We start from the raw sequence: 24,819 nt of genomic DNA on the forward strand, positions 1-24,819 counted from the left end.
ATGGCCCCACAGGATCCCCGCCGAGACAGACTGCTGGAGAAACAGCCTAGACCAGGAATCGCTTATGTGCACTCATAGGTGGGCTTTGCATGGCTGTGGCCCTGCTCCTGCAGCAGAGCTACTCTCAAGTTAATAATTACATGTTCAGTGTATTACACAAGCTTTCACTCCTGCTTTTTCGCCAGCGTCCATTCTTCCGCTTTGTGATAGCCACTCCTTTTCTTATTTGATTTCATGCGCCACAGAAGCATGGGTCCCATGGCCACCAGCATCCCTCCCAGCCCCGCCTGCCCCACAGCAGTGACCCCATGCTTCCTGGGTTAGGACATGAGTGCTGCTCGAGCAGTCTTTCTTCTGGATTCAAATTACTGAGATCAAAAGTTCAGCAGGTTCTATCCTCACTTGGTCTGTTAACACATTTATTTGTTCCAGTGACATGCCAGGTCTTCAACAGTCCTACCAAACCTGTGGGAAGATACTCGGCTCTCTTCAGAGCCGGCCTGACTTGTGCAAGTACAGAGGGGCTGCCTTGGAGGGGGAGCAAAGAGCAGGGGTTAGCGAAGGATCATGAAACTCTGTTCGGAGCCTGCAAGTTACCATTAAAGAATGCTGCCCACTTATGCAGAAAAACTGGGTGCCAGCCACTCAACAACCCTGTTATTCAAGTTCTGCAGCCTGCAGGAAAGGGCTCCTAGAATTAGCTCGCTCAATCTGGTGGTAAGACACCTCTGATGTCTGAAATGGGTTTGCCTTGGGGTTGTTAAATACCTGCTCCATGTGATTGGGCTAATTAAAAGTTTTTAGCCAAACAAATCCCTGTTTGTGAAGGTATAAAAGCTAAGAGGATTAGATGTTAGTTAAAGCAGACATAACTGAGAAACAAAGTTGTTGCTGTTAATTCTTAAAAATGCTAACCTAGTACCTGTGGGTGAAAGGAGTGGATAATAAAATTAATCTGTGAAACAAAAGTCCCAGATGACAGTTAAATCAGGTATATTCCACAGAAAAAAAGTTTCTCCCTGGAATTCCGTGTTGCCACATAGCAGGGGAAGACTTTGATCTACACACAAAAGGCAAAACCAGCTTTAATTAAAATTGTTTGATCTCCAGTATTCTTCTTGTAAAGGAAATGTAGGTACTTTCTATTATTCTAGATTTATTACCATAGACCATTTTATACAAGTATATACAAATAGCACCAACAGCTGATTAAGGACAACATACCTCCAAACTTTTGTTACAAGGATTGTCTGCTACTAAGCTGAGACTGCTTGCAATAGCATCCCTAGTAAGGATAGATTGGGGAAAATGGAATTTAGATCTACAGCATATTAGTGCTAAGCAAGCATTCCCTCCCTACCAAGAACACCCCCAGCCCCCCAGATTAGGCCATTAGAGCCTCCAGACATCTCCTCCCCCTCTGAAAATACATTTGTATGTCTGATCGGAAATTGTTGACTTTATTCCCAGTGAGATTGTTGGGTTGAGCAGCGGCCAGCAACCCCCATCATCAGCATCTGCTGCTACCTGTCATTTTGTCTTGTTTCACTGCTTCTTCCTGGGCAGACATCCCACGGATCCCAGGGTTTTATCTTGATGGCTCCATTCTCCCCTACCAGCCTCATTCCAGAAAACACTTGCTAATGCTGGTAGCACTAATTATACTTTTATTTGAATGTAAATACTTTGCTTGGGGACATAATAAGTATACACCTGATTTTGGAGTCTCCAAAAGAAGTATGTTTTGCTGATCAGTGCCAATAAGGAAGGGAGAGATGTAAGAACTACCTCCACAGAAGTAAATTAAGGGCAAGAAAAGCCCCTGAAACACTTTGGGCCTGCACCATTTAAATATCAGTCACCCAAAACAGAGGGCAGATACTGCTCTCCCAGGTGCAGGCTAGGGGTTTGGATAAGCTCTGGATTGTTCCTAACACATAGTTTGGATGCAGCCATTCGGTTTTGGCGGGCAAAACAGCATCCTCCTCTGGAGGCAATCAGCCCCCATGCCAGGGAGCGATTCTGGGCATGTTTAATTTACTAGCAGACGTGTAGCTAATGTGGAAGAGAGATGGAAAACCAAGCTCTTTCTTTAACAACCAAAATAAAGAAATCTTTTACGTCTGAAAATATTGAGGCAGTTGATCAAATAATTAGCACTGCAACAAGTTTGTACTGCCTGCAGCTAGAAGAACTGCACTGTATGGAAACAGGAATGTGGTTGAGCCAGCAACAAGGCGATAAGGGATCTACACCTAATACTTTTGGATGGTCTGCGTATGTCACAGGTATGTTTCCACAGAGCTGAGAGAGCATTCAGTAGTAAATGCTCACGTAAAAACTTCCTACTCAAACCAGCTGAGGATGGCTTGACCATTGAGCACCAGTGCCACATATTTACTCCTTCTGGGAAGGTGAAAGTATCAATAGTAGAGGTGTGTAAAACACCTTTTTTCTTTCTACCACAAATTGACCCTGGAAACAGCAATAACAAAGATTCTTTTCTCTTGCCTTTCTTGACAAGATAAATAAGTTTCTGTCTGATTTTCTTTTTTTCTGTAGCGTTTCTTTAAATTTTCCTACATTTTCCATATGAGGTGCTTCAAATTGAAAAGCAGAAATATTTTCCTTGAAATTTTATTTTTTACACAGATCAGATTATTTTGCAAACTCACAAATAGTTTTATTTTTACAAGATTTTAATTTTTTGATAATTGTGCTGTTTACACATTTTTCCCCAGCTGGAATCCTGATGAGCTTGCACGTTGCAAGGTAAAAAAGTACAGGTACAGATTTCTGTGCTGATGTTTCATCACGTGTGGGTTGATGCTGGCTGTACGTGTGAAATACAAATTTAGTATATACAGATCCTGCTGATCTAGTAGAATGATTAAATAACACATCTCCTGGCCCTTTTACAGAAGGATGATTCAAGCAATCTGTAGGTTCCTACGGTGCTGCACAAGATCACAGCACGATCACACATGTATAATGGCATAAATAGATGAATAATAGCAACTGCATTTTCAGTCCCACCCACATTTCATCTTATTTTTTAAAATCACATAACACCTACACACAACAATTGGCTAAGACTGACAAAAACAGTGTACAAGAAAATAAGGATATTGTTTTCTGTGTTTGTGTATCTCAGGAGGAAATAATAGTTGGGGTTTCTTTTTCATGCCCTTCTTTTTTTTTTTTTTCTTCTTCTAAGGAAATAACTCTGAGAAAACAGCAGGCAAGTGGTGAAAGCGATTAGTTGGCATGGGATTTCAAAAGGTAGGTCCTTGCCCAAGTGCACGGGGATTGGAATGGAGAGGCAGAGAGCTGACCTGCTCTGAGACGCTGCTGCCTGCCCTCCCCGTTGGGCTGCGGCCGGCTTCAGCACACCCTGTGACCTTGCCTCTGCTGGGAGCTGGAAGAATGGAGGCCTTGAATGGAGGCAGGACCAGGCCCTACCCAGAAAGTTTCATACGCTACGTGTCACATGTGCGTGCCAGCATTATGCAACGGGGTGAAAAATGAAAACCTGTCGGGCACAGAACTGGTGCACTCAAGGACATACTGTTATTTGTTTTGCAGTTTTACCACTCTAGCTGGGATTAACAGTGTGCCACTGATAGCTGCCATGATAAAGGCAACCAAAATGCCTTCTTTTTAACTTTCAGAACATGATCTAAACTTTTGAGGGAAATTGCTTGATTGGCCTCAAGGTTTTATTAAAAAAGAAAACAAAGCAAAAACTGAGAAAGCATTTCCCTTTTTCCAGCCTTCTCCCTCCACCTTTCCCCTCCTTTGTTGTCCAGCTAATACAACAGTAGATTGAATTCACCTCCCAATTCCTTTATTATTTATTTTTTCAAACAAGTTGGTAGGTATTGTAAGTCACCAACCTTTGCTTTCTGGAAATTCTTTAGTGTATTACTGCATAGCAGAGTGGTGTGACAAGGATAAAGAGATTAGAAGTAATTTCATATAACTCCTGTCAAAATCTGCAGAGGGCAGTTACTGGTAACTCTGAGTATTGCTAAAATTCTTCATTAAAAGCTTTCAGTACACAGGCAGGAAATCTCTAAGCACTAAGACACAGAGTAACCAAAACAGAGGGAGAGAAGGAATATTAAAATAAAAGCCCAAACAGAGAGAGAATACAAAGGCAAAAAACCTGCTCAAGTGCAACAAGAATAATGCATGTTATCTCCAAGGGAGTTGATGCCAATACAGGTTTGAAAGCCAGAAAACTGCATGCTGATTTTCACCAAATTCAAGTAATTAGGCATAATCAGTGCAGACACCTTGACACCATGAGACAGTCAGAGTGGCTGTGAGCTGCTGCTGGATGGTCACTGCTGCAGGCTGCAGAGGCTCACACAAAATTCAGGCTCTGTTTTCCCCATGTGCTTGTTTTACCAGCACACTGTACATACAACCTATACCAGCAAAACGTGGCCAACAGATGAGGAGCTTTTCCTGGTAAGGTGGTCGGGTGTGACCCCTAGTTTTGTCCATGTGGGAAAGCATGGGGGAATCACACGGAGAAGAAGGAATTAAATATGAGCTGACCAACACAGCTCGCCAGGCAACATTTGCACTGTAGACCTGACTAAAGTTTTGAAGATGAAAAGAGTGGGGCTTGCATACTACTCTATGAGTGTTCCAGTCAATGAATAGAACAATGGACAAACATGAAATGATAACAAGTCCTGCAATTTTTGAAAAGTTACCATCGTGTTATAAAGCTATCATTGTGCATTGCAGGTCCTCCTCAAAGCTGGTGACCTTGCAGAACAGAAAAAGAGCTGATGAGCATGGGCACAGGTGCCTGAAAGAGAACATACCACTACCATGCCAGGTGCAGAGAAGAGTTTAAATGCTGTATCCCCTGTTAGAGGGGTGCCAACTCTTCTGCTGTATTTTTTTTTGGATCCTTTTCCTCTGTTTGTGAGTGATCCACCCACTAGTTCTCATAAGCATGTTCACAACTCGGGCTTGCCCAATGAAGGCTGCACCATGATCCACTGTTTTTTAGCCCACTCAGGACAATAGGTTTGTCTTTATTTCACAGAATCACAGAATGTTAGGTATTGGAAGGGACCTCAAAATATCATCTAGTCCAATCCCCCTGCTGGAGCAGGAACACCTAGATGAGGTTACACAGGAAGGCGTCCAGGCAGGTCTTGAATGCCTCCAGAGAAGGAGACTCCATAACCCCCCCTGGGCAGCCTGTTCCAGTGTCTGTCACCCTCACTGATAAGAAGTTTCTTCTCAAATTTAAGTGGAACCTTTTGTGTTCCAGTTTGTACCCATTACCCCTTGTCCTGTCATTGGTTGTCAGTATTTTCAGCCATTTGCTATGCATGAGGGACATTGCTCCACATGCTTTGTTTCTAACTCTGGATTTCAAGCTGGTTGACCAGGGGCTGCCTTTCCCTCCAGTGTCTGGAGTACCCTGTGCAATGGGTATCTTTCATTTGTCCCTTTCTGCTTTAGAACAATATATTCTGCTTCAGAACAATATATTAAAAGAACAAAGTCTTTGCCAGTTCATGCTGGCTGGGACATTTAATTCAGTCAGGCTCTGATCCTGCACCTTTCAAATCACAGAGGTTTTTTGGGATGGCTCTAGTGGAGGGGAAGCAGCCCCCTATGCACAGCTGTGCCTCTGCCCTAGCCTGTCTGAACGCAAAGTGCAAAGCAGAGAGACAGCCCTGTGCGGGGGGCACCTCTGAGTCTGCAGTCCCATCACCCCTGTCTCCTACCAGTCTCCTGTTCCTCACCTGAAAACAGCTTAACTTCAGGTAACTATCACTTGCAACTATCATCCACGAGGAAAAGGAGAGCCAAACACCCTTGCAGCACAGGGTGGATTGCTACATTTGACTCCGCTTTTACACTTTTATTAAACACATCTCTAGAAGAGGTGTAATGTGATGGTCAGAGCTGCGCTGGACATAATCTCTAAGCAAGGATATGTCTAAGGCTAGGAGACATACCAAAGCAACATCTCAGTCAGCGGCCCACTCTTCACTATTTGCCTTCCACAATCTCTTCCTTCTTTATCTCCCTATCTTTTCTTATCATGCTAAGGACACCAGACTCATTTATCCTTTCCACAGGCCCTTTTTCCAGCCACAAACGTGTTAGTGAAAAACATGATCCCTTCAAGACCCTGGTCACCTGCCCTGCTGGGCTGGGCCCACCAGCTCTCCAGCCTGCCTGCAGAGATGTGTATGGGACCACTGAATCCAGAATGGTCCCAAAATTGGTCCCAAAGCATGGGTAACTCCCACGCACAAGAAGCTAGTGTTTGCTCCTACCTGTTTTGTTCTTTTACCCAATAGACATGGAGGCATGTGGATAAAACACAGGAATGGGCTCTAGGACAGACACAACACCCTGGGACTGCCCCTTCCCAACCCAAAACCCAACCAGCTGTTGGCAGTGAGGATGTCTCTTCTAGAGGTTTCTCCTCCCAGCCCTAAAGCTCTATGGCCATGCAGACAGGGGGCTGGTATCCCCCTACCCCACCTGCTTGTCCCCAACATGGGCTCTCCAGTCCAGAAGGGACCGAAACATCACAGTGGGTACTCTGGGTACTCTCCATCCCAACAGGCAGTACCATTGCCCTCAACCCTGCGTTTCACCACGAGGAGGTGTCAGCCTGCATCTGGAAGGATGCTGCAGACCTGTGCATGGGAGAGTGAGCACTGAGATGTGCTGCTCTCACTGAGAAGTGCAAGAGGTCCCCAATATTTAGAAGATGGGTGCTGCAAATTGGATCCTGCACTGGCACAGTCCCTCATGGGAGACAATGGCCTCCTTTGTTCACCATGCAGTGCAGAGGGTAGTCCTGCTCCAGCAAAAGTGTTCAGACACTGATGCCACTCTCCTGGAGACATTGGAGGGGATGTGGTGCCTGATGCACCATGAGAAAGGGGAACTCATACCTAAGACAGATAAACAGGCTCTTGCTTACTGCTTTCTGCCCTCACTCTGCACATGGATCCTGTGTATCACTGGCCAAGTCACTTAAACCAAGCATTGTACAGATGGTCGCTGACTGCATTGTTCCTTATTTTGGGCTGGGAACATTTTCTGGTCTGCAACTTGCTTGCAGAAGCAAGGAGCACTTAGAGCTGCAAGTGATCTTGCTGGGAAATGCACTTTGAAAATGTGGATCTTGAGCTAGACTAAGTTTTCTGGAAAACAGAGTCATAAGGCAAGCAGTGCGACTGACTCATACTGCTGCCTGAAATTAAAAAAAAAAAAAAGGAAGAAATTTATTTTGCCCCAAAGCAAATATTTCATTCTTGATTCTCTACCCCAATTTTATTATTCTATTTAGTCTAATTTTTAAATTAAATGTCATTCTAAAGCAAAAAAATGGAGTCACATTATTTGAACAAGATGGAAATAACACTTCAACTTATTTGAATATGTTTATTTCTGTCCACCTGTTAAGCTTGACATAAATATATAGCTAGAGTTTGTTAATCCTAAAGTACATTTTTCAGTGAAGAGGACCTTTAACTAAAAAGGTTCACCTGTGCCTGGCCCTGGTATCCTGAATTGTACACTCAAAACTAGTTTAAACTTCATAACTTATGTTCTGTGTCCCTGTTTTTTTTTAATAAATATATATCAAATGGTGGTTGTACAGAGTATTTCATTACTGCTTGTGAAGTATTTAAGTACTATAAATGAGCACCATAAAAAAGTTGAAGTAGTGAATCTCTCTTCAGAGCAAAGCAATGCAAGACTATGAACCATTTACATCTTGAATAGCAGGAAAAAAATATTTAAAGTAAATTGCTCACTGACCACCCTACTTTTCATACACAGCATAAGGGAAAGATCCTACAAACCAAACCAAACCAAACCAAACAAAAAATCAACAGTATTGAATGTGTCAAAACCCCAGGATTATACTATAACAATACATACGAAAAGGCAAATTAGGATTGTGCAGACTATAAATCTGGCATTATCTGAATTACACACTTTACATTTTTCTGAGCAGGATATCTGAATTTTTTCTGTGTCTGTGCACTGTTTCCTAGTATTTTCTGGAGGGTTTTTTTGTGTTTTTGCTTTGTTTAATGCAGACTGAAACCCAGCCCCACAAATTCCATCATATGACATCCTACTGATGCCCGTGTCACCCGGAGGGGTAGCACATGAGATTTACTGCACAGACTTCTGCTCCGTGAAGTGGCTGAGTCAATCACGGACGCAGGGCAGCAGCCCAGCCCAGCCTTTGCTGGCAGCAGAAGAAGGAAGAGGCAGGAGTGGGGGGTCCTTCCAGCCTCCCAAGGGAAAGATGGTGCCAGGAGAAGTCCTGGATTCCCAACCCCAAGCATTCCAGCTCGGCTCTGTCCCAGCTTGGCCCCCACCATTGTCGGACACCAATGCCTCTTTCTTTGCTTTCTTTACCTTTAGGTGCCCTATAACGTGCTCTGGAGCTCAGGCAGAGAGCGTCTCACAACTTCATGTCGCAACTGCAACTGAAGTCTTGCTCAGGCTGGAGCACACACAGTGTGAACAGCTTTTTCTGGGACTTAGGTATTAAAAACGGAAGTCTCCACTAAGTGCATTGGAAACGGTGATCTTCAAAGGTTTATATACTGCTTAAATTTGGGTACTTCTGCGCAAGACCCACTTCCTCTGCTAAATGTCAAGTCACTGCCCTAGGAATATGTTGCAAAAATTTGGAAAGAGCAAATTCTCAAACTTTGATTTTCAGAAACAGTTGAAGCATTTTAGGTTAAGTGATTCCAACCTCTATCCAGGCAAATGCAGAACAATTCACATGCCTCAGGCAGACATTTTGCCATGGAATGTTTGAATCCAGGGACTTTAAGCTTTGCAAATTTAGGAGCAAATTAAAATAGTCTCCTACTAGAAAATGCAAGAGATCTTTATTAACCAGATCTGCTGTCTTCATTTTACACTGCTTATACAATGGGAACTTTGGGATGAAAAGTCTAATGCACTTGGAGTAGCTACAGTCCCAGATCACTGTAGGTTATATTATGTGCACAGTTTTTTTTCCAGAGTGGGCTACAACAATTATATCTGTTTATTAATACTAAAGCTACAGTCTCTTTAGCACTGCTTTTCAAAAAGCTGTGATCTGAAGCCAGTCCCAGGGTTTCACAGCAAGCATGGCTCACCCGCTTTGGCAGTGGGACTTTGCTCTCACTTCACAGGGGTACAACTGAAGCCCAAAACGCAGCCTGGTGCTTGCTGGGCAGGAAGGGGAGCTGAGGCAGGGAGCCCAGGAGCTGCTGGAGGTTTGGGTTTGGTGTCTGGCTGATCGGCACCTTCCTTTATCCTTCCCTGCAGCTGTTCCAGCACAACTGCCCAACCTTATCAAAATGGAGGCGTAAACACAGAAAAACCTGAGAGATTTACCACAGCTCCCCGAAGACTGGCCATAGCAAATCCTGCTGCAAGACCTCACAACCTGCTGGGATGTTCAGCTATACTGGCAGAGACCAGTAACCACAGGATATCTATCCACAGCAGCCAGAAACCACCCACTTGACTGTACTGTTGTTAACTCATCTGTGCCACTTTCTGTGGCAAGGTAGGGACATGAACCCAGGTTTCCTAAGCTTTATACTGGAGCCTTTCCCACATAACCAGTCATTCGTACACTTTTTGCGTCTTGCCTGGCTTGTTCACACCCTATTGTGCATATACATACAATAGTACGTGTGAACTCAGATGAAGCTTTTATTTAATAGTGATTGACATTTGCAAAAGCTTTAAGAATGCAATTATTTTGGCATCAGTTACTTTCCAGGTAAGGATTAACAAACTGATGAGTTAACAACCAACTGATCTTCTTTGTTTAAAACAGGCTGCATTTCAAAATGGAGGCAGCTTTCAGATTTTTTGCAGAAGATTGTGCTTTGATTTGGAAATAGGGAAGCACAGCATGGATTGCAACACAAAACAGATAAGATTAGAAGAAGAGGAAATGTGATAGAAATGGTTTGGATTTATAGAAAGAGCAAAAAATTGTTGTTCATCTCATGTTGTTCATCTCACATTTTTCATGTTACAGTGCTTGTTTCAGGAGACACGGAGGCAGTGTCCCCTTGTCAGATGTAAGGCAGAAGATAAGCCCTTCCTGCATTTTGGTATCATGGCTGGAACCCAGATTTGAACATTGTAGAAATGCAGTGAAAACAAAAGCCTGGTTCCTTCACTTTGCATGTCATTCAGAGCTTCCCACATTGATAGGGAAGGGGTTCATCCCTTCTGCTTTTCCTTTGTACCAGCATCTCTGCAACCAGCTATGTAGGGCTCTGAACTGGCTTGCATATGCCCTGACGCTCTGCAGGCCCTGTGCTCAGCGACCTCTCACTTTGTGTCTTTGCAAACATGCACCGGGATCTCCAACCACGGACCCAAACTCACCGATGGACACAGGCAGAGCAAGCAGAGTGTGGAGGCCTCAGAAACTGGCACCTGTGCCAGAAGGCGAAGGCGGACACAGTAGGATGGGGAGGCAGTGGGTCAGCCGTAGGCTCTGCATGCTGACTGCCACATCATACCACATGGATGGAGTCTGGCCACCAAGGAGTTTCAAAGCTGTGGTTTTGGCCAAGTTTTGCTTTGAATCCAGAACTCAGAAAGCAACTTGCACAACAATGACTCGCCAACTTATCTAATCCACTTTGCACCAGCCTTAGCTCTAGAAGGGGTTTGTCCAACCCATTTGTGGGTATTCGTGGGGCATGACTACAAGCATGGGGACAGATAGCCTCCTATCTGCCCTGTGGTAGCATGGTTACAGCTCCCAAACTACAGCAGGATCCTTTCTGATTACTTTGGAGTATAAGAAAAAAAGAACATATGATTGCCTACATATTAAAAACACAAAGGTGTGCCCACAAATACTATAAACCTGCACTGCAGCTCACAACTCCCCTGCAGTCTGTGCCTCAGGTACCCCCAGCACTCACAAAGAGCCATGGTCTTTAACTGATTTTCACTACTACTAGTATGAAGCTTTATTGCAAACCTAACCTTCTAGGCTTATGGATATGTGGCATTTTTCATAAAACTAAGTTTATTACACTGCCCATAGGTAAGTAAATCGCATCAGCAGCAGACTTTTGAGACCCTGTACCTTTTACACAACTTATTCAGAAAAAAAAAAAAAAGTTGTGTCTTTTGGAAAATATGAAGAGGGAGAGATGGCTCATGCTAGAAGCAGGTGCATCCCTGTCACCTCTTGTATATACACAGTGTGTTCTTTAACAGCCTATCACTTATGGCACTCTTCAAGAGTGCATTTCTAGCGTTTCACAAGAGTGGAGAAAAAACATGTATTTCCTATATATTGCTGGGAAAACCATGGCTGAGTGAGGGAAAATGATCCCTTCAAGATCACTCCTCCAAACGAGAGACAAAGCTGATAACTAAACACTGACAGCTGAATGACAGTGTTTTGGGAATTAAAAATCCAACACTGAGACTGACTTGTGTTGATACTGTTTGTGCGTATACAGAGAATTATATACATTTGTGTAGAAGCAGCAAGGTATTCCCCAAACAGACGCAAAGTCAAACTTACTAAAGCCTTGTTCTCTTCACCTATAAAGGTTACCGGAGCACATTTTACCAATTTCACTGAAATCAGTGATCACTGACACCAGTGTAAAAGAAAGGCCACCATTTGCACAGGGAGTCCCATCATGTGTAAATATATAAAATTAAATGTGAATATATAAATATTTTTATATAAAAATTAAAATTAAAAATAATATAAATAAGATAATCCTTTCTTTAAAAAAAAAAAAAAAAAACCTCTGCGATCTACAGATGGAAATGCCAGGATCTGGCTCAGATTTCAGCCTCCTCAGTAAAGCCACAAGCTGAAGCTGAACAGGCTCAGCCCTCCACTGTGTTGCTTTACCGACAGGATGAACACCACAACAGTGTCAACAGCCTGGCCCCAGCACCCCCACAGCCCAGGGGCAGCAGGGGCACAGGTAACACACCTGTCTCAAACCCTTGCTGTGTTTTAATGGTGCCTCTCTTCCTGCTAGCACATCATCACAAACCCATCCTTGGGATATAACTGGAATCAAAAAGCCACAGTTAAAACACCAGTTGTATCTAGAGAAAAAAAAAACGAAACCACTCTGTGAGCAGAAGAGCTGTTTGCCCTGGGCTTTCCTCATTTTGATGAGAAAGCCAACAGCCAAGGACACCAGTGCCTCCAGTTCAGCAATAATCAACTGCACTTACTCAGGGCTTCTGGCAGTTCATTCCACACCCCTCAGAGCTGCAGTTTTTATACAGTGCCCCATATATCAACCAGACCGTGAGCTGATAAACTTCCCCAAGGCAGGTGGCCATGGGAATGGCCAGGAATTTGCCCAGGAATTTCAACAGGAATTTTCTTGCTTGGACTCATAAGGTCAGCAGACAGTAAAAACTAAAATTGCTTGTCAGTCTGTCCTGCTGCTTCCTACCAGGAATGTAAGCTTGCGGAGGCATACCTGAAGAAAACCAGAATTTTCAAGAGAAATAAAAACTCAACATGGGAAGACATGATCTTTGATCTTCTCAGCACCTCAAATAAGGACCTGCAAACACCCGCAGTAAAATATGGGTCAGAGAAAAGAGCTTCCAGTGTTTGGAAGGCCTGCAGGAGCTGCGAGCTGGCACTTTATGTGGCAGCGAGGAGCAGAGCAGCCACAGACATGTCCAGGAGCTGCTGCCTGTCTCGGACCACATTCCCACCGATCACAGGTCATGGGAGGCAGAGCACCCTCGCAGTGGACCTGACACCCCTCACCACCCCCTTGGTGCTTGGGAAGATTTATTCTGCACATATACAGCCAGACCTGTGTGAGTCACACAGGTAACATGAGACTCAGGGCTTCAGTATGTGAAAGAAGCACGTAGAAGCCTTTTTGTGTATTATTACTCAATACAATTAGCTTCTATGAAAATATTTTTTTTTGTTTGTTGTGTTTGTTTGTGCTGTTTATTTGGATTTGTTGCTGTTGTGTTTTTTCCTTCCTTCCTTCCTTCCTTCCTTCCTTCCTTCCTTCCTTCCTTCCTTCCTTCCTTCCTTCCTTCCTTCCTTCCTTCCTTCCTTCCTTCCTTCCTTCCTTCCTTCCTTCCTTCCTTCCTTCCTTCCTTCCGCGGCTTTTTTGAAGCACACCCAGGTCAAGGCTTCCTCCTGGGCCCTGGGGTTGTACAGCACTGCCGGGTACATCTGCAGCTGCCCCAGGCCTGGGTGCTCAGGGTGAGCAGACAACCTTGTCAGCAGCATCTCCTCACCCTGTTTACTTCATAAACACTGACTAAGATGCCACCACATGGTAGCAACAATAGGCACATTCAGATCTCCTCCGGCCAACCTGAGGTGCCTCCAGCTTCCATTGAACATGCTCATTCAGCAAGTCAGATAAGGTGGCTCTTTTCCTGCCCACTTCATGAGGCCAAGGAGCCAAGGACAGAGTCAGTCTTCAAGAGCCACAGACTGTACCACAATCCCAAAAGTTTAAATACACATGAAATCTACCTCTGCTTGCAGCTTTACCTGCAACTATGCTACTGTGAGCTTCAGGCACCTTACTAGTGCTGTCTCTAATGGGAATACTAAGGACAGTGAAACATTCCCTAAGAGGACTAGCACCCACATCAGGATGTGGGTACCAGTGCATGAACTCTGGTGAAATCGCAGCATCCACAGCCAACAGAAATTTTATTGCCAAAAGCACACACATGACATGGACGTGGCCTAAAGTCATGTTAATAGTGTGAATATTTTATTAAGGTGAGCTGAATGTGCTCTTTTGCTGTAGAAACATCTTGAGGTCGTGTCCCTGCATGCACGTTCATGTTTGACTCTATCTTCCCTGCCTGCCTTTGGTACCTTTTCCTCAGCTCTGGCTCTTTCTCCCTCCTCAGCCCCAATTACTCCCACAGTTGCACCCTGTGTGCTGCCTGCCCAGTCCTCACAGCCTCTGTTTCTCACTCCAGCTTTAAAGACCTCAGCCATACTCTCTTCACATCTCCCTCCCTCCAGTTCCTGAAACCTCATTGCTTCAGCCACAAGCCTTTCAAACCCTAATGAAGCATCTCTGTCTCAGATTTTGCCTAACTGGTATCAGACTATATTCAGTGAGTTGAACTTCTCCCCTCTTTCTCCCCGCTCCTTCTCTTCACAGGGATCCCTCACTTCTCTTTCACTCCCCTCCCTGCCCTGCAGACACCTCCACTCCACCCAAGTCTGTCACCTTCCTGCTCTGGTTTTGATTCTCTATTTTTCTCTTCTCACTGTTGCTGATTTATGCTGATGACCCATATCACCCCCTCATCATGCTGTGTCCATCTCACCTATTCTCTTCCTCTGTTGCCCTGGTCCTTTTCCTTTACTCATAAAAAAAAAGACCATTAATTTGGCATGCACCGCTCAGACTCCAGGCTCTCTACTGCTGAATTTCCCCTGCACTAACCTTCAAGTGGTCCCATTCATCTCCATCCATTAGCCTCCCACATTATATCCCACCATTCAGCCTTTCTGTGTTTTCCACTCCATCAACCCTGATGACTTCTCTTTTGCTTTTAACCCCTGTCTTTCTATCAAGTTCAACTGCAAATTCTCCATATACTACAATTTCCTTCAATTTTCCTTCCCATCCAGCCTGGCTGATGCCCCTCACCCACTTTTTCTGCTGTCTTCTGAAAGACTGTCTGCCGACAGCTTAGCTATTGCTTCCAGCTCAACATGGATAAAACAGAGTTCCTAATATCCCCACTCTCAAGGGATACCCAAAAATCTCTTTTCTCTCCTTTCCTCAGTGATAATTACTGCTCTGTTTGCAGGCAAGGCAAAACTTTCATTCCAGCAGCCTTGTTTTAAAAGCACAGTTAAGATCTGCTTATGCTTTCTGTTTACACATCAGAAACATTGCCTGTTCTTTCTGCCCTCAGACCCAAACACTCCTCCAGGGTCTCACCCTTGCATTATCTAAGTAATGGTGACATCCTTTTCTCTGCTTTCACAATCACAATCTTGACCTGCTGTTTCATCGTCCAAATGCTATTACAATGGTCTTTTTCATAGCCTGATGCTTTGAGCATGCCCCTCATTTTTGTGCTTCTGTTGACCAGCTTTCCCATTCTCTAACAAATAAAATATAAGATGTGCTTACACACAGCACTTGCACAGGCAGCTGAGTGGCAAATGATTGCCTTTTGCAGCTTTGAACCCAATTTATACTTCCCATCAAGTCCCTTTTCTGTTTTCTCTCATAATTCCACCCTGGGACTGCCTCTGTCATCACAACTGAAGAGAAACTTTGCTCATCTCTCCTAAATTCCTCCTCAAAACTCACCCTTGCTGCTGAAATAAGGCTGCTGGTGTGCTGCGCCTGCTCTGTACCCATCTGACTGCTCTCACCGCTGCCTTCTGCTCCACCCTGTGTCTAACCCATCTCTTGCCTCTCAACAGGTACTTCACGCATAAACTCCATACAGCGGTGATAGCCCTTCCACTCCACTTACAAGCAGGTACACATGCAGCAGCAACACCCTGGTCAGGAATCTCGGGTCTGTGACAGTGCAATGATTAACCACATATTTAATATTACCAAAACCTCAACTTGCTGAGGCTGATCCTACACTCTGACTTGTGGTGAAGCTTACTAAGTTTCTTTGACAAAAGACAGAAATGTAGAGTCTGTGTTCCAGTTTATTTCCAAAGTAGAACTCAAGAACACCCATTGAGTACTCAAGAGGCCGAAACACTAGTGCAAACCCTGAGCTACATCACTTGGGGCGGTGCTTCTCTGGAGTAAATCTCCTGATGGCACTCACACTTGTGAATAGGATAGAGAACATTTTGGTTTTCAGCGGCTGATTAAGTCATGCCCACTTCAGAAACAGCTGATTCAGGCTCAGCTTTTTGACCCAGCTAGGTATTACGAAAATATGATATGCACACTCTAAGTATATTTTAAAATAAAAACCACTCGTAAAAACATATCAAAACCCCCTCTCTTCTTTTCAAATGAAAGCTTGCTTGTGATCATGGCAAATGAAAGACTGGAAAGGACAAAATTGCCCTCAAATACCAGGTAGTCAGCTTTGCAGTTACTAAGAAGTTGCTTTGCTCTGTTGAGTTTACTGTGTCACCAAAACCCTAACAGCCATAGCTATACAAAGCATGCATTGTCTCAGAAAGGCTACTGAGAAGATGTTCGTGATCTTGGCAAGAGCTAGGTATACCCAGAAGCATTTTATTGGGGAAAAAAAAAATTACAACAGCAGAAAGAGGTATTATTTTACACCTCTTACTGGAAAGATAATGGTCAGAGTCTTTCCTTCTGCTAAAGCAGCGCATAAAAATATCCTGTTCACAGGATCAACCTTACAGCCTTTAAAATTGCACCTAAAAATCCCCGTATGAAACAAATTTCAAATTTACTTGATTACAATATAAGGAAAGATCTGTGAGTTTAGGTTGTTGGTAATTTGGAGATCTCAGCCTCCTGATGAAGGAGGTGACTACACACCCCCATACACAGGTATGGAGGTACCCCCTTCATAGTTAGTCTGTCAGATCTGCTTCCTTACTACGAATCAAATCTGATCTTTCTGTTCATCCAAGTAATTGATTTCTTCAACAGGAATAGAATCTGGCAACATTTATTCACAGAGAGCACATATTTTCCCCTATTAAATTTCTTAATAAATCAGAGCCATGTTGATTTGGGAAACCATGGACAGGTGATCAGGGCCAGTGGTTTGAATGAAAGAGTCAAGATTATGTTATTGCTTCACCTATCAGTGTAGTGTAACATTTGCTGGAGTTTGTCACTCTAATAGTGCTGTGGCCTCCTACAGTAAAGCAACAGGTGCTTGTATGCCAACTTCAGAGTAATCCCTGGATCTTCTTTTCTAGTTGTAGGATATTAACACATTTTGAATGTGCCATTGCCAGCCCAATGAACAGGTCTTCAGTATACACTTAAAACCATAAAAATCAATTTCACTGGTTGTCAGAGGCAAAAATAAGTCTGTGACGGCAGAGGCAAGAATTGCCATCTATATTGTTGGGATTATATATTTTTAATCAGCTACCAGGAAAACATCATTTCCATCTTTTTACCCAAGCAGTCTTAATTTTCACAGAGGGAAACACCTGACAGTGGAAAAAATATACCCCAACAAGCAAAAGCAAACCCCTCTGCCTTCTGTCAGATGCTCTCGCAGCTTTTACAGAAGAAGGTGTAGCATTTCACAGAGTGGTAGCAAAGGAGCGAGGATGCTCTGCCACATGGAGGAAGTCAAGACCCCAAAACATGGGCAGCCCCAAAAGCAGCCTCTGGTGGTTGGGAGAGCCCTGCTGAAGCCAGCCGGTCATGGACTGTGCAGGGTCGAGGTTTCAGACCAAACTGTAATTGAAACAGTACTCCCTGAAAGCTCTGCCATCTCTGCTGCTTATGTTAAATATTTCTATTCAATGGTTTTCCATTTTTTTTTTTAATTATTTTTTTATTTTTTTAAATCTGGTGTGTTGAAGGCAGCACATTCCTTTACTTTCTAAAACTTCAAACAAAGATTTCGCACCCGGGGCTGCCGCAGGGACACACAGAAACAACTAGAAACCGAATTTACATGTCAGCCAACTCTAAATATTGCCCTAACAGCACCTATGGCCTGGAGCCTGTGTCTCAGAAGAGGTCGGTACCCAAAAGCAGGGGAGGTGTCCCCGGGCAGGGCGGCGAGGCGGGAGCACCTGCCCCAGCCCCCGGCGGGATGCGCGGCTTTGAAACAGGTCGGGAGAAAAAACTCCCGGGACGGGAATGTGCAGGAGCGCGGGGCAGAGAGCACGGACTCCCGCCCAAGTGTTTGTCTCTTAATTTATCTCCCAGACAGCGGTTTGTTAGCCTTTAGCGCTCCTGCTACGAGTCTGCCGGACACTAAACAACGGCGTATTCCCGGAGTTATCTCCGTTTCCTAGCCAGTTTTCCAGCTGTACCCCAGGCTCCGCTTCACACCGCGGGCAGCCTCTCACCCCCGCGGCCTGGCACCGGCTACTCGCAACCCGGCCGGCATCCCTGGCCAAACCCGGCCGGCAACCCGCCGCCCTGCGCCTGGCCGCTCGCTGCCTCCGCGATTATGAAAGATGCCTGGTTCCCCTCTCAAATCACGTGAAATCGGCTCGACTGGCAAAGAATAATTGCAGGCTTGTCCAAATTACCGTTTGTAAAGTCGAGGAGGCACATAAAGGCACCAATATTCCACTTGTGTTAGCCTCAGGCGGCTCATTTCAGCCCAGTCCTAACGCTCCTGTCCTCTGCCAGGTCAGCCCAGTTGAGCTGGTAAAATTTTGGAGGGATTTTGTCATCTCTTAGGTCCCAGCCCATCTTTAACTATTATAATACTTTGGCTGTAGCTCCAAGTTTTATTTTAAGTTCCTAAGAAGCAATGAGCTGTGTGGCTTTCCCTCTGAGAAAAAAATAAGGAATAAGGAATCCGTGTTATTTCTCTTCTCATCACACATACCTCAGAGTGAAGGAGATGCTTGACCTCCTGATCGATACATGTATTTTAAACGGTCATCAGGAACTTTTCCCAGATAAGATCCCATTCTTATGTTAATGTCTGTAATAGACTGGCAGACATCAGCTTATCTCAGAGCCCTCTTGTCACCTCCCTGTCACTTGTGCCACCGCTCTGCGTTCTGTGCCAACTACAGTGTTATAAATGTTGAAAAAGAAACAGCCATACAAAATACTACTTCCAAAATTTCCTCCACAGACATTAGACACTTCATGCTGTAGTTTTTCTTTGACACACGAGAACATACTCTTTTAATTTAAAACTCTCAGATCTGCAGATCGGTTCTTATTTAATACCTGCTTCTGCCTCTCATCTGTCATCTTTCCTTAGAATCACAAGCTATCTGTCACTTGGAAAGAGTCACCAAAACTTCACCGAGAATCTCTGCAGTCCTCTCCATTTAATTTTTCCCCCAATAATATTTTAAATGTATTTTCTGAGCGAACTTCTGTCCTCTCACGTTGCCAACCCAATCACAGAAGAGTAAACCCTCAGGTAAAGCAGAGAGGAAGAGCAGAGCAAACCAAAAAGCGACGGTACCTACCTGGAGCCCGCCTCAGCACCCAGCACCATTCGCAGCCACGGCAACGTTTTGGGGCAGCAACCTAATGCATTTTCCTTTCCACTGAGCTGCTAAATGAGAGTTGAGCAACTCCTCACGCTGCTGCTTGGAGCAGCAGCTCTCCCAGCCCTAACCCCCTCTCTTGGCTCTTTGCTCTCCTCTTTTTTTTTTTTTTTTTTTTTTAAACGGAGTTTTTGAGCACTAAAACTTGCAATTAGTACCAGCTAAGCTAAAGCCCCTGCTCGCCCCTGCCCTAAGCCGCACATTCCAGGGCGCTGAGCGGGCCGCCGAGCTCCCCACCAGCACCGCGCTGCCCTTCCACTCCAGACCCGACCCTCTGCCTACAAACTCGATAAGGCTGCAGGAGCTCAGGAACAAGCACTGAAACTCGGACAGGGCAAAAATTGGTCTCTCATCCCCAGCCTGGGTGTTTGGCTTTTTTTTTTTTTTTTTTTTTTAATCCTCCCCCCACTCTCTCTTCCTCCTCCCTTTCTCTCCACACTCACAGTAGCAAGGTTGTCTCTTGACTACTCCCTGTCTCAAACTCACCAAACCAGATTTTTACTCCCAACACCTTCCCGTAAATCTGAACTGAAATTTTACCCTGCTCGCTGAGCCTTGGTTGGCTGAGGGCCAGTGCAGCATTCCTGTTGTTTTAAGAGGGCAGATAAAAAGAAAAAAAATAAAATAAAAGGGAGAGGGAAACCTGGAGAGATGCAAAGGCTGGAAGGAAGCAAACTTTTAGACCAGCTTTACTAAAAATGCTGTGGGAGTGATTTCCTTTTATCTCTAAAAGGCTAAAACAGTGAATTTTTTTTTTTTTTTTTTTTTTTGGCAATGTCAGTCATGAGAAAATACCCTTCTCAGCCATCAGCATCCTTCAGCTGGATCGAGGTTTGAAAAGAAAATAAAGCGCTGGTACTCACCTGAAGGATAGCATCGCCGGCGTTAGCACAGCAGGGAGAGGAACCTACACCTCTGCCCGATCCAGTCAGCCCAAGGTAGCGGTAACGCTGGTTAAAGAAGTGCCACATTTTACCCTTTTCTGACCTAAAGTTACATGTGGTTTCTAGAAAAGGAACAAAAGAGAAACCAGTTTATTAAGAAAAAAAAAAAAAAAAAGGGCCAAGCCTTCTTTTAACCTCTGGGTGATCCCTCTCACCCTTGTTTCTAAAGCTTAAAGAAACAATGGAGCAAGATTGTAAACTTTCTCACCCCCTTTCACATTACCTGTCTGTGCCTGGCTATGGGCTTTGATGTATTGAAACAAAGCACAAGACCTGTTTATAGTAAATGAAACCAACCAACAGACAGATCTAATTCAGACTTGTGACTAAACAAACTGGAACAGGAAGCACACACCAGAGGATTTTTTTTTTTTTAAGTAGTAATTCCTGCTTGTATTGTCAAGCAACAGAAAAGAAGAAAAAACAAACAAAAAACTGAACAAGCAAGCAAACTAACAACATCCCATAGAACAAACAAAAACAAAACAAAACGAGGAAAAATTAAAAAAAAAAAGTTTTCAGGTTTTCCCTCCAGTCACTTTTGTTCAAATGCAGTTCTTTCTTTGGTTGGAAAACTTGAAAAAGGCAATGTTTCATCATGTGTATATAAATACGTAAGAGAACAACATTTCCCACCAGTAGTGATCTAAAGATCTTATTCATTTGTTTGTTTCCCTGTGCAGGACGTTTCTGAAACTGATTAGCTCCTCCCCCCGCCTCTTCCCAATTAATATCTGTAACTGATGGCTAGACAGAGGATCTTCATCTATGATAGCTGGACAAAACAAGCCCCCAACAAACAGTAAATTAGCAGTCCTGCAAGTTAAATCTTTAAAGAATAAATAATATCGGAGGTTAAAGCTAGTAACAGAAATTTATTCTTCACAGTTCTTCCTAATTTTTAAAATAATTCTTTTTCTTGTTAATTACTTCTTAGGAATATTTAATTAAGAATTATTATTTCTTAATTTTTGAAATAAATATTCAGAGTTGAGTACACACTACGTTGCTTTGTTACTGTTACATTACCTTTGCTTTTTGAAAGCAGTTTGTCCTTCTAAACATGTATTCTCTAATTGTATTCATTTTCCAGTAGAGGACAATCCCACAGGTTCTAACTAAGCAAATCCACTTTGACTCCCTTAGATAGTTTGCTTCAGACAGAAACCAATGAATCAAACTACTATTGGGATAATATGTAAAGCCACACAGCCAAAGATTGCAAAGTTCAAGTTAGCAATGTGTTCTCTCCAAAATATCATAATTCAAAAGTTGATAAAAGGGTGTGATTCCAGTTTCAGGAAATGCATTAAGTATAAAAAAAAATCTTTTAGAACTTACCAGTGTTAACGAGCAAATAATCATGTGGAAAATTGTCATCAAATACTTGAATTAAAAGGAGAATTCAGCATTAGCTGAAAATATTTTATGTAGTTAAATTCATTAAGAAAGAATAATCCAGAAAAGGAAATGATGAGGGTCTTGGTGGTACAAATATCTCTTATAGTATTCTAGCATCATCTTCCTTAAAAATGTGTCCCATTTGTTCTAAAGCAAGGCCTTTCCATAGTGTCTTCATCTGATAAGGTTGCTAATGATGTCCCCAGCAAATCTATCTCATGTAGCTTACGCTTGGTTTGCTTGGTTTAGAGGAGCAAAATATGCATTACCAGCAGAAGTACTTCTTTGCCAACGTGTAAAGCTTACTTTTTCTAAATGAGAGTCTTTGTAATACAATTAATAGTATCTTCACATGTGGTTGTGGGTCTCACCTCTGACTGGCATAGCTCTGAGAAACAAAAAATTCCTCTTATCCTAACAACCATACCAGTTATCCTACCATGAAACATCCTTGTCAGTGCTGGTCAGACTGGATTTGACATCCTCTCTGAAAACCAGTTCATGCCTTCTTTTCTGGTGAGGAATTCAAAGAGCTTTGCTTTGAAGATGCCCAAGATAGGAAAGAGTTTGACATTTTTCTTAGGGCAGTTCAGCTTCAGGTGAAGAGTGTTACAGTACATGGGGAGTCTAGCTAGAGTTAACACCATGCAATAGCTCACCCAGCAATTAAAATATCCATTACTGTTCACTGTGTGTGACAAGACACTTTCCACAGGCCCAGGTAAGACTGTGAGGTGTCACACCTGTCTGCACCCTTCTGCAGGTGTAGGGGTGACCACGACACATCTGCTCACAGGTTTTTAATGGATTTCCAAACTGTGGTGAAGACAACGATTTCTACACTGCACAGCTGTCAGCACAACCGTACTGCAACAACTCCACCATTTATTGCTTGTGGCACTAAATACAGTATTTCATACTGTACTCTGATTCACAGACTCCAGTTCAAATAACAGGCAGACATTGCTAGGTTGCTCCTGAAGGGCACTTTCCTTTCTCAGTGCACAGCAACCATTCAGATGACAGTATTATAATTCAGGAAAGTTTCTTCTTGATCACCAAATGCTGGATCTATCACGTGCTGAAGTGGGATGAAAGCATCCTAGAAAATTTGTGATCAGTCGAAGGGACTGTTGCCATTGGGGGTTCAGGTCATCTAAAATTAAACATTAGATCTAATTCATCTAATGGCAGTTTGAGACATTTTGACATCAGAATAATGTTTCTCCCTCTGTAAGTCTCAACTGTTCACCTGACAAAGTGTTTTAAGGAGTTGTGAGCTCTTTACATAGGAAGGAAAGAGTGACCCAGCCATAAACTGCTGCAGCACCCTTCAGTCTATGGGTTAAAATGAAAGAGCAGTCACAACCCTGAAGCACAGAGCAGAGATTTCCTGTTCCTCTGCCAAGCCATGGTAGGGTTTCTGACCAAAAGAAAAGAATTTAATGAGTCCATAGCAAAGCAAATTAAGCTAAGTGCACCATGATTAGACTGTGAACACTAATCTTTAAAGGCAACAGTATTTGATCAAGGAAGGCATCCTCCAAAACTGATCTTAAAATTGCAATTAAAAATGTCTATGAACATTCAATGTTGCGGGGCTGGTTTGGTTTTTGGGGAGGGGGGGAAGGGTGTTCTCCCAGTTTGTAACACTTCCTTCTGAATATTGTGGTGTCAGTTGTGTAATACCTATTCTACAGTTTATCACTACTGCCAAGAACTGACTTTACTGCAGCAAGAAACTGCACGTTGAAAGTTTGGCGACTGCATTTCATTCAGGAGATTATGAAAAGCAAAAAACTTTTTGTTTGTTTGTTTGTTTGTTTGTTTACTAATCAGGAAACTATGAAAAACACAGGTGAGGAAGTGTGTTACCCAGGGATGAAATATTTCTAAATATCAGAAAACTAATTGGACAATTAGAATATTTGTTACTTCTGTAAAAAGTTTAAAAGTCTCTATTTCAACTCTATATCTCTGTTTAAGCTTTCTATCATAGAATGTTTCCTAATACAGGTTAAATATTTGGATATAATTCACTAAAGAAATTAAGTCAGTCACCTTACAGTGTTCAATTTTTTCCCAGTTAAGGCTGAAGCTTGGAGAATGAACATTTCTGACAGTGGTCTGTGAAATACTGTCATTCCCTACATTAAAGATCTCAGTATGCTCTGTTGGTGACATTGCACCTTCTCCTCCAGAAACGTCTTACAGGGAGCAGATCTGGGACCCCTTTTCTTTAGAAGAGGGAATGAGATGGACAGGGACAGCTAATGGGGAGACTAATAGAAGGAAAGAGAGAACCTACTGAAATCATTGCAGATCTTTGGTCTCCCAGGATGACCCCGTCTTCCGTCCCATCCACACTCCTGGGAGCTGGCTGAGGCCAGTGGAGCATCAAGCAGAAAAAACACCCCTTTGTCAGCACAGCTGAAAGTACCAGAGCTGGCTCTGTCTATAGGTTTAAATGCCTCTTACCAACAAAGCTCCCCATATTGTAAACACTCAGCTTCTCCTCAGAACATATTTGCAGATTTTTTGCTATTGGTACCAGTCCAGAATTATTAAACTGACTCCTGTCACTTGGGATGTGCAGAGATACCCTGTGGCTTGAACACAATACCTTTTACTAACAAAACTGGCTTGGTTTGAGATCATTTTCCACTAAGACTAAAAGAGTGTAATGTAAGAGAAAGAATTTCCTTTCAAAGATCAAACCCAGACACATGACTTCATGAAAGGCATCACAGACTTGCACAGAAGAATTTGCTCAGAAATATTTTATGGGTAGGGGAAAAAATCTTGTCTCTTTTCCTCATGTGGTTGTGAAAATATCACATCATGTTTAATGGAATAGCTCAAGTTATTCTTGATTATTCAAATTAGAAGGATTATAATTTGAATTATCAAGAAATTGTAGCAGCTGACATGATTTCCCCCATGCTCTTGTCCTCTCATATTTCCTCATCTGTGCTGTTTTCTCTCTGATACTTCATGCAGGCTGACTACAACCTGTGTCTCTGTGGCTTCCCTCCCCTCTCAGTCTGTATGTCTTGCTTTCTTACTTGGTGGGTGGTTTGACCATTCTACCCCTCTCAATAGTCTCACCTTCTATCTATATATTTTCAGGTCCAGGCTTTCATTTAAATCCTGTATATCTCATCCTTTTCTCCATCTCGGCACTTCGCCTCTGCTTTGCCATGACTCCAGCAGTGCCAGCCCAGGTCACGCTAATATTTG

General features: G+C 43.3%; 1 protein-coding gene across 3 annotated transcripts in view; it reads right to left on the minus strand.

Annotated features, from left to right (window-relative positions):
- The window catches only part of RBM47 (RNA binding motif protein 47), an 88,775-nt gene that overhangs the window by 58,336 nt on the left and 5,620 nt on the right, over positions 1–24,819 (minus strand). The window contains exon 3 of one of the 3 annotated variants that reach the window (XM_065837641.2): positions 20,098–20,240. In XM_065837641.2, coding sequence (XP_065693713.1) covers positions 20,098–20,111 — 14 coding nt within the window. In that variant the 5' untranslated portion in view covers positions 20,112–20,240. Of the gene's footprint in view, positions 1–19,153; positions 19,540–20,097; positions 20,241–24,819 lie in introns of those variants that run through there. The other 2 variants (XM_065837639.2, XM_065837640.2) reach the window with 2 other exon arrangements.

The sequence above is a fragment of the Patagioenas fasciata genome, chromosome 4 (genome assembly GCF_037038585.1).
Source record: "Patagioenas fasciata isolate bPatFas1 chromosome 4, bPatFas1.hap1, whole genome shotgun sequence".
NCBI classification, from domain to species: Eukaryota; Metazoa; Chordata; class Aves; order Columbiformes; family Columbidae; genus Patagioenas; species Patagioenas fasciata.